The sequence below is a fragment of the Lynx rufus genome, unplaced genomic scaffold, assembly GCF_022079265.1.
Source record: "Lynx rufus isolate CCGP_SWC_20201006 ecotype Redwood Valley unplaced genomic scaffold, mLynRuf1.p SCAF_5, whole genome shotgun sequence".
Classification (NCBI taxonomy): Eukaryota; Metazoa; Chordata; class Mammalia; order Carnivora; family Felidae; genus Lynx; species Lynx rufus.
In genome coordinates, this window is record NW_025814867.1 from 63,018,033 (window position 1) to 63,032,445 (window position 14,413).

At 35.2% G+C, this 14,413-nt stretch overlaps 1 protein-coding gene across 8 annotated transcripts in view; it reads right to left on the minus strand.

The window, feature by feature from the left end:
* The window catches only part of PHC3 (polyhomeotic homolog 3), a 91,959-nt gene that overhangs the window by 40,779 nt on the left and 36,767 nt on the right, over positions 1-14,413 (minus strand). For 6 of the 8 annotated variants that reach the window (XR_006965804.1, XR_006965806.1, XM_047100364.1 and 3 more), the window contains exons 8-10: positions 8,875-9,746; positions 8,536-8,583; positions 3,106-3,256 (exon numbers count right to left, since the gene is read on the minus strand). Coding sequence is in view for 4 of the 8 variants with exons in the window: in XM_047100364.1 (XP_046956320.1) it covers positions 3,106-3,256; positions 8,536-8,583; positions 8,875-9,746 (1,071 nt within the window). In the remaining 4 variants the exon portion in view is untranslated. The remainder of the gene's footprint in view (positions 1-3,105; positions 3,257-8,535; positions 8,584-8,874; positions 9,747-14,413) is intronic. The other 2 variants (XR_006965807.1, XR_006965805.1) reach the window with 1 other exon arrangement.

Below are 14,413 nucleotides of genomic sequence, written 5' to 3' on the forward strand. Positions count from 1 at the left end.
TCTCGCTCAGTCTCTCAAAAATAAATTTTATAAAGATTTAAAGAAATTTTTAAATTACACAATCCTTTATTAAAAACTAAACAAGAAAGTCAACAGAAAAATGCTAGTTTATTGATTTCATGGAACACATGCAGTGTTATTGTATGCATGCATTACGAAACTGAGGAACTCCAGAAAAATTCTATCCCACATTACCAAATCTTCACATTTACTCATAGAGTAAAAGGAAATTAAATTATAAAATTATAAAGTGGGATTGAAAGCCATGTTTTATGTTTGAAAGAAAATATAAATCTATGGGGGTACTGAAAAATAAGATAAAATATAAATGTCCCTTACAGATTTATAGATATTTTGTTACTTTAGAAATATAAAGCTGCATTAAGTGTAATTTGGCTTATTCAGAAAATATTGCTTGGTGTATGTTCCAATTGATTTTTAGATCATACATACAAATGTGCTAATCTTACACAGAGTCCTAAATGTTGTTAAAAATAGAGCTGTAAGTTACTGACTTTTTGAAGAGGCTAATAGCTATTACTTGTCAGTATATATAATCAGCTGTTAAAAATAAAAACAGGTGAGAAACACTGATGTTATGAAAGTAGAAAAATTATTACATTCTCTAGATTTAAGATAACTACAAGAGAAAACACAAGTAATAGGACTTTGCCACAAGGTACTCTACTTATTCAAAGTCTCATTTTCTGAACAAGATCTGTGAGCTTTTTTTAAAATTTTTTTTAATCTTTATTTATTTTTGACAGAGAGAGACAAAAACAGAGTGCCAGCAGGGGACGAACAGAGAGAGAGAGAGGAAGACACAGAATCCGAAGCAGGCTCCTGTCTCTGAGCTGTCAGCACAGAGCCTGACGTGGGGCTTGAACTCACGAACTGAGAGATCATGACCTGAGCTGAAGTTGGACGCTTAACCGACTGAGCCACCCAGGAACCCCCATGAGCTTTTTTTTAACAGATGCTTTTTACTTGTATGGAATTTTTAGAGATTTACAAAAACTAAATACTGGATGGGAACAAATCCCTCTGTTTTTGCAGGTTTGCTTATTTTATGATTTGCTGAGAGCTATTCTAAAAAATCAACTTGTGCTTGTTCTGCCCCTTCATAGACACTACAGAAGAGTAGTAGGTATGAAGTAAATGAGAAGAAGATTCTCTACACTGTACCTAGACAATTTAGCCTGAGGGATACATGTGACAGAATCCTGAACTGTGTTCCTGAGGGAAAAAATGTGAAGCTGTGTTTGTGTTCCAGTATTTCAAGTGCTTAAACTTTCTTTGTGTTGCCATGAGTAATGTTTTTAAGGTAATTCAGTCACAGTCACAATGCAAGGTTAGTATCCAATTAAACTTTTATTTCTGTCTTTAAATCAAACTCCAGGAAATCTGCAGCAAAATTAAATCCATTTTCAGTGTAGAGAAACTACAAAGATTTAATACTATAGTTAGATTTTCCTAAATCTAGTTTTTGTGGTATGACTTTGAGTAAACAAAGGCAATATTAAACTTGTCTTAAATATTTTATCTAATTTTACTGACTAAACATTTTCTGTTTTTCAGGAGGGAGAAAATGTTGGAAGAAAACTGATTTCTCCCTTTTTGTGCCTTCCAGAGATTCTCACGGATAGTAAGGGAATAAGGGTTAGAGTTGTGGCACAACTGAAACAAAGGGATGGCAAGAGTAGCTTTGGTAGCAAAGTCAGTGTCCTGTTACAATCTGTGTCTGTACCTGTGACAGGGGTTCTTATTTACCGTAAATAATCACGAGAGTCATAAGATATTCAAGAGGACTGAATACTTACAAGGAAGACTGAATCAAGATGACTATTATCTGGATCAAGCTTTCTGTAAAGAACCATATGGGCTCTACAACTACTCCTCTTTGCCACAAGAATACGAAAGTAAACATAGACAATATTTGAATAAATGAACGTAGCTGTGTTGTATAGAATTTTATTTATGGACAATGAAATTTCAATTCTGCATAATTTCACATGGCATGAAATATTACTCTTCTTTTGATCTTCCTCTACCACTTAGAACTTTTAAAACTATCCTCAGCTCATGGGACATGCAAAAATAGACAGCAGAAAAGATTTAAAGCATGAACTGTAGTTTGCCAACCCTGATCTAAATTAAATATTCATAGTTTTTAAAAATCTAACATGGGGGCACCTGGCTGGCTCAGTGGGCAGAGCATGCAGCTCTTGATTTCAGGGTCATGAGTGTGAGCCCCATGTTGGAAGCAGAGTTTACTTTAAAAATGTTCTTTTAAAAAGAGGGGAAAAAAAAGAAAAGCTTTTATTAAATAGATCCACAGATAAATTAATTAAAATCTAACATGGAATGTATTTTTTTAAGACCTAGACAGAGGGCTATATGAGTTTTATTTTAGTAAATGTTTTAGTTTTAGTAAATGTTTTATATAATGTTTTGTAAAATACCTAGGATTCACAGTCACGTTAATATCGTGAGGAGGAGCATACAGAAGATTTACTTGATTTCATGAGTAGCACTAAAGTAGTGAATAAAAATCTAAATGCTTAAGGACAACAATTTTTTTTAATCCATGTCTCTAGTAAAGAATTAGTGAGGCTTAATTTAAGAACTGTCTGGGAAAGAATATTTTTAAAAATGTACTCAGCCTGGATCACAAGTAATTACGAGGAATGCCAGATATGACTCAGAATGTTTTGTGATTTCTGGAAAACATAAGTGAAATCTTTTTATAGAACTTTGATTTACCCTAATTTTTAAGCTTAGAAATAGCTTGACCAATGAACCTGATTGGGCATGTAAAACATATCTGTAAAAACTACTAAAAATTAGAAGGCTAAAGTATTTTTTTCACTTGGGTGGCTCCTCATCAATTGTTTTGTTTCTCATGAAAAAAAAAAAAGAAACAAAAAGAAAATCTTGAATTCTATTATGTTTTGCTGTAATTAATTACATAAAAAACTAGTTTAATATCATTTCCAGTGGGGGTTCTATACTCACTTTATTACACTTCATTAATTTTACTTTACTCAACTTTATTACTAACATTTACCTAGCAGGAAATTTCCCCAAATTTAGGTATTTCCTCACCTAACAAAGGATGTTCAGAAGTCAAATCTTCTCTCCCCACAGTTATAGCTGCTGGAGACAGTGTGGGTGGTGGTGGCGTTCTGTCCATCCGAACACATTCATCTGACTCTTCTGGCATTTCTTCTTCACACACATCTTCTACTTGATAAACCTACAACGACAAACCACACTGCCTTAAAAGGTTTCTAAAAATATATTTACTAAGGTGTTCCGAACTTAATTGAAAAAAAAAATAAATTCTAAGTGTTTTAAATTTTAAAAAGGCAAAACGACTATGGAAGCAGAGGTGAAACTATTTTAGTTTCTATTTAACAGGTTGAAAAGAAAACTTTGAAACAACTCAAATGAGGTTTTTCATAATGCTCGAAAATATTGCACTGAAAGTAAGTTGCGAATCAGTATCTAGGCTACAAATTACTAAAGTTTCCCAAAAGGTGACAGTCAAGTCAGGACATAATTTTGAGAATTAAAAAAAATTTTGATCTTATACACTCAATAACTAATTGGGGAATTTGCTATTGTTTCTATTAACTTCCAACTGTCATAAATAAAAATAAATGCTAGTACTTTTCACAAGCACACTAAGTAATTCTCCAAAATGACACATAATATATCAGGGACTGCGTAAAGGACTATACCCCAGGTTCTTCTTTATTATATTTATGTGAATTAAAGATTAAATTATGAAAAATAACATCTAAGAACATACAAAAAAGGTATGCAATTACATCTTTAATTCTTTAATCTTCTGACCTACTCAAGAATCTAATGAATTTTTATAAGCTAGTATCAGGTAAACAGAAAATACATGTCCTTGAATTAATACACACCCAAACCCACCACTCCTAAGCCATCTGACACATTATTTTTAGTTCTTCAATATTGTTTCATACTTACAAAGTTTTTAATTTTTTAACTTGACGTTTGTAATCCAATGCTAAAGAGTATACTTAAGAAAACATGGACTCAATCTGAGAAGGTACTATGTAACTAAAAATAACTAATTTTTCATTAAACTTAAGGCTGTTTTCAAAGTCCACTTCTAGACTATTTTTGTCATCATTATTTAATCATTACTTTTAATTTTTTTTATTTAATGTTTATTTTTGAGAGAGCGTGAGAGACAGAGTGTGAGTCGGGGGAGGGGCAGAGAGAGGGACAGACAGAATCTGAAGCAGGCTCCAGGCTCCAGCAGTCAGCACAGGGCCCGACATGGGGCTCAAACCCACGAACTGTGAGATCATGACCTGAGCCGAAGTTGGAGGCTTAACCAACTAAGCCGCCCAGGCGACCCTATTTAATCATTATTTTTGAAAGATGATAGGTTACAAAAAACAAAACCACAAAGCAGTTCCTTTTTCTAATATACAAAGCTTATTACTTAAATTTACAAAGGTCATAAGTTTTTAAGATTACTTAAACTGATTAATAATTATAATAAATGTTAAAAAAACCTTTCAACAACATTCACAAAAAACTTGAGGTGATATCTAATACTATATGTATTTTTTATACTATATTTTAATCAAACTATTGAAAAATCTTGGTGATTTGAAGTATATCTTGGTCAATATAAAAGTGATCAAGATTTCTAAAACCAACATAAACCAAATGTTATAAAAGGGACTATCAAGTTTCATCTACAAAGGCATAGCTAACAGCAATACAGTTTAAAAAAAAATTAAGCGCGTGACCCTTGTTCAGCTCAGGTCATGATCTCATGGTTCATGAGTTCAAGCCTTGTACTATTAGTGCAGAGCCTGCTTGCTTGGGATTCTTCTCTCCCCCTCTCTCTGCCCCTCCCCTGCTCATGCTCTCTCTCAAAATAAATAAATAAACCTAAAATAAAATTAAAATTAAAAAAACCAAAAAACACCTAACTTCCAAAGCCTCTAATTGTTTGTTGTTTTTTTTTCTGAGAGAGAGAGAGAGAGAGAGAGAGAGAGAGAGGGAGTGAACATAAGTGAGTGAGGGGCAGAGATAATCCCATGCTGACAGCATGGAGCCTGAAGTGGGGCTCAAGCTTACCCGATGTGGGGCATGAACTCATAAATGGTGAGATCATGACCTGAGCCAAAGTCAGTTGCTTAACCAACTGACCCACCCAGGAATAAAATATCTTAAAAGAAAAAAAAAAGATCTTTTCCTTTTAAAAAATTTAAAAATCCTAAAAAAGTAACTTTAATCCTCCCGTTGCTGATAATTTTATACCAAATATGATATCCAGAACTGTGATGTGAATCAACTAAGTAGGCTACATTTTTAAAAATTATTGGGGCACCTGGGTGGCTCAGTCGGTTAAGCGGCCGACTTCGGCTCAGGTCATGATCTCACGGTCCGTGAGTTCGAGCCCCGCGTCGGGCTCTGTGCTGACAGCTCAGAGCCTGGAGCCTGTTTCCGATTCTGTGTCTCCCTCTCTCTCTGCCCCTTCCCTGTTCATGCTCTGTCTCTCTCTGTCTCAAAAATAAATAAATGTTAAAAAAAATTTTAAAAAAAATTATTTGCTCCCACCCCTGCATCTGGAAACCTGTTTCACCAAGGGAGATTCCTTAACCGTCTGGATCCTCAGAAGTGAAAGCAGTCATTCATTATCGTACAGTACAATAATGAGAGCTGCTAGTATCTGTTCACATGACAATTTTTTTTAAATAATGATAATGTCCAACACAGGTAAAGTCATCCAAAAGGAATGTCCTAGGGGTTAAAGGGAAGAAAAAAAATCTTCTAACGAGGGGCATCTGTCATAGTGATTACCTTAATTTGACAGTGGCAGGTATGTTGATCAGAGGTTATTAGAAAAGTATGGTTTTATCAACCAGTTAAGGTACACCTGTGCAGCATTCCTTTATTAGATATTTTCTTAAAAAGTTTAAATTCTCTCTTTAATATTCATGCTGCCACAAAGTCTAATCATGCAAAGAACTCTGATTTTTTAAAAATAATGAACAAGTTTGAAAGGATAAAAAGAGTTATTAATAGCATATTCTGAAATAATCTATGAAAGAATATTATAAAATAATTTTCATTCTTTATAGGTAATTCTAACTAAACATACTTTCTTCCAAATCTGCTATGTAAAGGCAAAATAAGTTAATAAAAAAAGTAGGAAATCTATCTATCACAGACATCTGGCACATTAAACATAAAAAATCTAAGTGCAACAACTAAAATATTGAATAAGACAAAGAAGTTGATGTTTTACTCACAAGATTAGGAAACTCCACAACACAATTTCTGTTTAGCCCATAACTAAAACTATTCTAAAACTAGCAATGACTGCCAAACTTACCTCAATAAAGTACCTTAGTCCTATCTGTCTACTTTTCCTAAATAAACTGTGGGACATTTATTGGTTCTAAATTATCTACTGTCACACATCATACCCATATATCAATGAAAAATTTTAGTTTCATAAATGTATCTTTTATAATATATATTTTTAAGAACTACACTGATGGGGGCACCTGGGTGGCTCAGTTGGTTGAGCGTCTGACTCTTGATTTCAGCTCAGGTCATGATCCCAGAGTCATGGGATTGAGCTCGACATCGGGGTCTGCACTGGGTGTGGAGCCTGCTTGGGATTCTCTCTTTTCCCCTGTCTCTCTCCCCCACACTCTAAAATAAAAATTAAAAAAATAAAAAAAATACCCTGATTTAACTTCGATATTCATACTTATCTTTCAAAATGTTACATCTCTTAAATAAATATATATTCCTATCTTTAAATATCTGAAACAACCAGGAAACTGAAGAAATGTGTAATTCACAAAGAAATGTGATTTGATAAAAAAAAAATCAGATTTGATCAAAGGTAATAAAAGAAAAACGTAGTTTAATAAATTTATCTTTGAGAAAGATAAAAAATAAGATAACACAGAAACATCTACAGTATGTATGACCACACCAGTGATAGCAGAAAAATGTACTATTTTCATGGGGGAAAAAACCCAAAAAAACTCCAAAATAAGATAACGTACATTTTTAAATTATTTTTATATTCATTAAAATAAAATTATTTTTTAAATTTATTTTAATGTTTATTTTTATTTTTGAGAGACACAGAGAGACAGAGAGAGGGAGAGAAAGAGAGTGCACAAGTAGGGGAGGGCAGGGAGAGAGGGAGGCACAGGATCCGAAGCAGGCTCCAGGCTCTGAGCTGTCAGCACAGAGCCGAACGTGGGGCTCGAACTCACAAACCGGGAGATCATGACCTGAGCCGAAGTCGAATGCTCAACCAACTGAGCCACCCAGGTGCCCCGATATTTCTATCCCAAAGTTTCTCCTAACAAAGATAACTAGAAAAATAGTAGGCACAGAAAGAAATTTTACTTTTTACTTGTAATTACTGTACACTTTGAAGCCTGTGTTTTTTATGTTACAATATCCACTGTAAATTCTTCAGAAATCTAACAGATATGGAGACACGATAACTGAATGACAAACTTATTTCTAGATTCCCATTGCTGTTTCTGTCAAGTTGTTATTATTTTTTTAGTACTCTCTACATTCAACATAGGGCTTGAACCCACGACCCCCAAGATTAAGAACTACACGTTCCTCTAAGCCAGTGAGACACTCCTCTGTCAAACTGTTTTTCATAAAAGTAAATCAAAGTGGAATTCAATCTCTCTATGCATATAAACATCAATGAGGATGACAAGAATAAAGAATCTATAAACTTGCATCCTGTGAACCAAAATGTTTCCCATTGAGGAACAGACTTTGAAACTCCTTTCCTTTCTGCATTAGTGGTTATTAATTTTTAAGTGATAAAACCGCTTCAGTGAGGTTTAATACAAAACCTCCTTTGGGAAGACTGTCTTCCTCAGTTATAAACTAATTATGGATTTGATCATTCTGCCTAGACATTTAACAATCTTATTTCAACTTTTATTGTAAATCATTTTATAAATTTAAAGTCTTTTAGAGAATGTTTAAAAAAAATTCTCCAGGATAATATTCTAGGCAACAAGTACCTTTGCTAAAGGTTTATTCTAAAAATTTCACCACGATCTATCTCAATTATTCAAAACTTTTACTCCTCCCAGTGGATTTTTTCATCTTCAGATTCAATTCATCCACTCAGTTTTTTTAGCTTTTTAAATGAGAAATCTTAAGTACATATTTTCCCTTCATAGAAATTTAAAAATCACAAGTTTAGTAATTCTAAAAGATGGTCTACAGTTAATGTTTTTTGCAAACTTGGATTCTTTCCTAGAATAGATTTATTTATTTATTTTTTTTTACAAAACTTAATTACAAAATATAATTGTACCCAAAAATTACATCACACAAGCATACCTCCACCTTGAAACCAAAGCCCCTAAAGGCCCAGGACTTCAGAATGCACACAACCAAAAAGGTCAGGTAGATAAACCATACGTTTAAGAACATACAAGCCAACAGAAGGGATCTATGAAGGATAATCACCTTAAGAGAAAAAACTTTGTGCAGATGACACTGGTTCAAATGCATTCCCTTGGGGAAAAAAAATCAACTCTGTAAAGATAGCAGATGGATTTGTTTAAATAGTAATAAAATTAACGAGGGACTTTAATAACCATCACAAATTATCAAGCATGCAACCATACTACAACAAATGGCATTTTTTTTTTTTGCCCATATAGCATGTTTGTCAGACACTGACAGATGGAAATTTCAAGCTTTTTAAATTCATAGGCATTTAGATCTAGCAATATAACATAATGTGGGAAAAAAAGTTTTTACTCTCAGTTCAGCAAGAAAGTCAAAGAGCTTCCAAGGGCTTACCACTGGTGGATCAACAGGTGCTGGTGGTTGTACTTGTAGGTTTACCGCAACAGTCTGTGGAGGAGGAAGAGTCTGAAATGGCAACTGGACCAAAGCTTCTGCAGCTGGAAGCTCCTCTTCTGACACCAAAGCATTCTGCACCAAAACCTGGCCCTGGGATAGAATTTCAGGCTGCACTTGTAAAGACTGCATAGACTGCAAGGGCAGTGGTGGAATCTGAGCTGGAGGAGATGTCGACATCTGTGGAGGGGTTGCAATTGGGATTGGAGAGGACTGCAGGGTTGAATATGGCTGGTGTGATGTTGGAGACACAATCTGCTGACCTGGGGACACCAAAGCGGACTGCTGAACTGGGCCAATGTGTACGACAGGGGAAGCTGGAAGTGGAAGATGGGATGGAAGATTCAGCTGTGCTGTAGGTTGCACCTGATTAGCAGTGGACTGCTGCAGGTTTGACCCTGGCTGGAGAGCTGATGACACAAGAGGGTGTGGCTGAATAAGTGCTTGTGGATGAATAATTATAGTAGGAGACTGACTTGGTGAATGAGGTGGTGGAGGAGACACCACTACAGACTGCTGTGCTGACTGTGACTGGCTAGGAGACATTGTTAAAGAAGGGGGATGGCTCTGAATTGGTGAACAATGCTGTGACTGGGCATTAGTAGGTGCTGGAGGAAGGCCATGGTTTTGGAGTGGCATACAGTGCTGGGATGGGGGTGGGTCTTGAGTTGGATTCTGAAGTGTGATTGGCTGAATTTGCTGTTGCTGCTGTTGCAATATCAGCTGATGATGGGAAACCTTGGGAGGTGGTGAATGAAGAGGAATCTGCTGATGTTTTATTAGAGGATGAGGCTGAATTGGAGGATATGAAGCTGTGAGAGAAAAAAATGACAATTAGTATTTTTTCCAGAAATATCATAAACATTTTTAAATAAATCTAAAGGAGGCAAGTTTTCACATCAGAATGTCATAATCTCCAGAAATCTTTTATAAGACTTTCAGACAAGAGTGATTTGAAAATATAATAACAACTTTTCCTCAGAAAACTGTAAAGACTTCATAAATAACCTTACTGTGATAAGGTCAAAAGAAAAACTGCCTAAAGCGATTGATTCATACATCTGAAATATACACATGATTTATTCTTATTAAATTTTAGAAGTCATCAGAATATCTGCAGTAACTTAACAAAGTTTATCCATCTGAATTCCTTCTTTGGGGAGAAGAGAAGAAGTACCACGAACAAATGTAATATGTATATAAGTAACTTCAAAATCATAAATATGCAATATCAAAATTCATAAATGTCTCATCTTTTCTAATCTACGTCTAAATACTCTTCCAACTAATAGTCAATGTAATTATTTATAAAGCTTCCCAAATAACTTTCCAAATTTGAGCCAGGATGAAAAGTTGGTATTATTTGACTCAGAAAATGTTTTGTATAAAAAGTAAATTCAGCTAAGCAAAACACGTGTCAATTCTATACCACTGTTCAATAATCACTGTAACTAAGAAATAAAATCTCAGAGGCCATTCCAAATCTAGGAGAGCATTAGTTTTGCTTGCAGAGAGAATCCATGCTGTCTAAATAAATGATCTTGTTTAACTTCTCTCCCTACCCACCAAAAATAAAAAAAACCAACAACAAAACCTACAGTGATCTATCACTGATACTATCAGTTTTCTCCACACAGGAGTCACTCACAACAGGGATAATATATGTAAGAATTAGCAAAATCAAGTAGTAAATATTTGTCCCATCATTATGCTTCTTCTGCATACTAGTGTGTATGTTTACACAGAGGGGGATGCTGGGGAAATCCTGTTTACTTAAAAATGGACACTAGGGGCGCCTGGGTGGCGCAGTCGGTTAAGCATCCGACTTCAGCCAGGTCACGATCTCGCGGTCCGTGAGTTCGAGCCCCGCGTCAGGCTCTGGGCTGATGGCTCAGAGCCTGGAGCCTGTTTCCGATTCTGTGTCTCCCTCTCTCTCTGCCCCTCCCCCGTTCATGCTCTGTCTCTCTCTGTCCCAAAAATAAATAAACGTTAAAAAAAAAAAAAAAAATGGACACTAGGTTCATTAGAAGATAAATTGAAAAGATTGCTTAATATCATATAAAAGCTATATACACTTAAAATAGGTCTAAAGACTCTGCAACATTTTCTTTAAATCTCAGAATGTTAAGATAAACCTTGCATCTATTTTTGTACTTAACCACATTTGTGGCAAAAAGCCTTATGAAACCTTGTAACAACTTTAACATTCTTGCATTTGGTTATCATTTAAAATTTGGAGATCCTTTAAGGAAATTAACATCTGATTAACATCTCAAAAGAGAGGGTTCAACAAATATCCACATATTGTATTAAGAAAAATGGAGATTAGGTCTAAAATTTCATTTAACAAAATAATTCTCACATAACTAGATTAGCACTTCAAATTAAGACTGAAAATTTTACACTAGTACTTTATAAATGTGTTGATAAAGATTATATTATAGAACATTCAATAAAATCTTGAAATTCTTTTTTTTAAGCTTTTTTTTTTTTTAAATATTTATTTATTTATTTTGAGAGACAGATATGGAGGGCTCATGTGCATGGGGAAGGGGCAGAGAGTCCTCAGCAGGCCTGATGCAGGGCTTGAGCTCCCAAACGGTGAGATCATAACTTGAGCCAAAATCAAGATTCAGATGCTTAACTGACTGAGTCACCCAGGTGCCCCCAAATCTTGGAATTCTAGAGACTGCCTTTTCTCCAAAGGGCTCAAGATACTATTTTTCCTCTTTTAAATATAGGGAAATAGAGTTTTTTTCCAGGATAACAGCAAAAGCCCATTTTAGTTCAACTTTTTGAGTTGTAATTAAAATTTACCACTCTTTTAAGTTTCTTTTTAAGTTTATTTATTTGAGAGAGAAAGAGAGCATGAGTGGGGAAGGGGAAGAGAGAGAGGGAGAGAGAGAGAATCCCAAGCAGGTTCTGTACGGTCAGCACAGAGCCTGATGCTGGGCTTGAACTCACAAACCGTGAGATGATTACCTGAGCCAAAGTCAAGAGCTGGATGCTTAACCAACTGAGCCACCCAGGAGCCCCAAAATTTACCATATGATTGAAGTACAATGTACATCATATTTATGGGAATAAAAATTCCTTCTCAGCTCTAGCAAATAAGCAATCTTTTTTTATATTCTAGAGCTGATAATTCAATACTCTCTCACCTAAACTAAATTTTTGATGAGACATCAAAGTGAGTCTATATATTTTATATTAGTCCATAAGTCCAACTGATAAGCATATACATTACAGAATAATTATGAGAATACCTGAAGCAATACTTCTTTTTACAAGAAAAGCCCTAGTGTTCTGGAGAATATCATGTTTCTTAACTTCTCCGATTTTAATAAGTATTATTAAGATGGGTTTATATTTGGAGAGTTAATGATTATCATACTCTCTCACATATGTAGAATTCTTTATATAATTACTTACAATTAAGTATATTATTAATTACACATTATTTTTTTAATGTTTATTTAATTTTTTGAGAGAGAGAGAGAGAGAGAGAGAGAGAGAGAGAGAGTGTGAGCAGGGAGGGGTAGAGAGAGAAGACGACACAGAATCTGAAGTAGACTCCAGGCTCTGAGCTATCATATCAGCACAGAGTCCAATGCGGGGCTCAAACTCATGAACTGTGAGATCATGACCTGAGCTGAAGTCGGATGCTTAACCGAATGAGCCACCCAGGCACCCCAACAATTACACGTTATTGTAAATTATTAAACATATTATTTTATTAAATAGTTATAGCAATAGTTTATTAAATAGTTAATTACATAGTATAGCATGAGGCAAACAGGGTACTATGATAATCCAATATATTACAGATGAAGAAACTGGGCAGTTAAGTGCACTACCTGAAATCAGCTGGCTATTAAGGGGCAGCACTGGGTCTAAAAGAACCCATAGCCCTAGCTGAGTCTGGGTTCCTCTTATGGACTGAATGTTTTTGTCCCCCAAAATGCATATGTTGAGATCCTAACCCCTAATGTGACTGTATTTGGTAATGGGGCCTCTAAGGAAGTAATTAAAGTTGAATGAGGTCAGAAGGGTAGAATCTTTACAAGAATATACATCAACATCAGAAAGCTCAATATCCTCTCTCCTGGCACTCAGATGAAAGGCCATGTGAGGACACAGCAAGAAGGCAGTTATCTGCAAGCCAGGAGGAGAGCTCTCACCAAAAACCAAACACTGCCAGACCTTGACCTTGGGTTTTCCAGCCTCCAGAACTGTAAGAAAATAATTTTCTGTTGTTTAAGCCACCTAGTCTATGGTATCCTTTATGGCAGCCTGAGCAGACTAGCATAGGCTTTTCACTACATATTAAATTCATGTCTACAGAAAGTGGTATATATTTTTTCCAACTAAACTGATTTTGTTTAGAAAATTTTGTTTGGAATAAAAGCTCTAGACTAAAAGCTCTAAAAACTGCTATAAAGACTTGAACTCAAATAGAGTTCATGATAATATCCAGATATGTCGTTGTTGTTCACCTTTATTTTATATATTAAAAATACATTAACTATGAAGTGAGAACTACACATTCAAAAAGAAATGATGAGGGGTGCCTGGGTGGCTCAGTCAGTTAAGCGTCTCACTAGATTTCGACTCAGGTCATGATCTCACGGTTTGTGAGTTTGAGCCCCATATCCAGCTCTGTGCTGACAGTACAGAGTCTGCTTGGGATTTTCTCTATCCCTCTCTCTCTCTGCCCTCCCCTACTCACTCTCTGTCTCTCTCTCAAAAATAAACTTAATTTTTTTTTTAATTTAAAAAAATGACGGAAAAAATCAAACGATTTTAGCACCCTAGAAATAAATATAAAGAAATAATAACCATGTCCATTATAATAATTATTAGTCTATACTGCATTAGGACACCAGTAGATTTTTCTCATATTTGAAAGCAACTTATAGGAATAAGCATTTTTCTAAGGAAAAAGACAAATTACCAATTCGAGAATCTCAAAAAAGAAAAAAAATCTTCATTTCAGACTAACTTCCCACCAACAAGTGCAGAAAAACTAAGAGTGGAAAAATACAGTTGTTTCCTAGACAGGAGATATAAATTACTTTGCATAACTGCAGTGTAAGGCTTAAATGAATTTATAAGTTTGGCAGCTGCAAAGGTTTTTGTGGCTGAGGGTGTTTCATTGGTTTTGTTTCTAATCAACAACACCATGGGAAACTGGAGTTTGGTTAGAACACGTTAAGAGATCTAAATTTGGAATTGAATTGTCCTGAGACTCTGATGGTTTTAGCCTACCTGTCTCCTCCATACCCACATAAAATACTGGCTATCAGAGGAAGGCAACTATAGGGATACTATCACACTATCAATGAAAAAAAAGGGGAAGAGTAACTGTCAACTTAGAACCAGGTACTGGGACTCTTGATTTCAGCTCAGGTAATGATCTCAGGGGTTTGTGAGTTCAAGTCCCACATCAGGCTCCACAATTACAGTGCAGAGCCTGCTT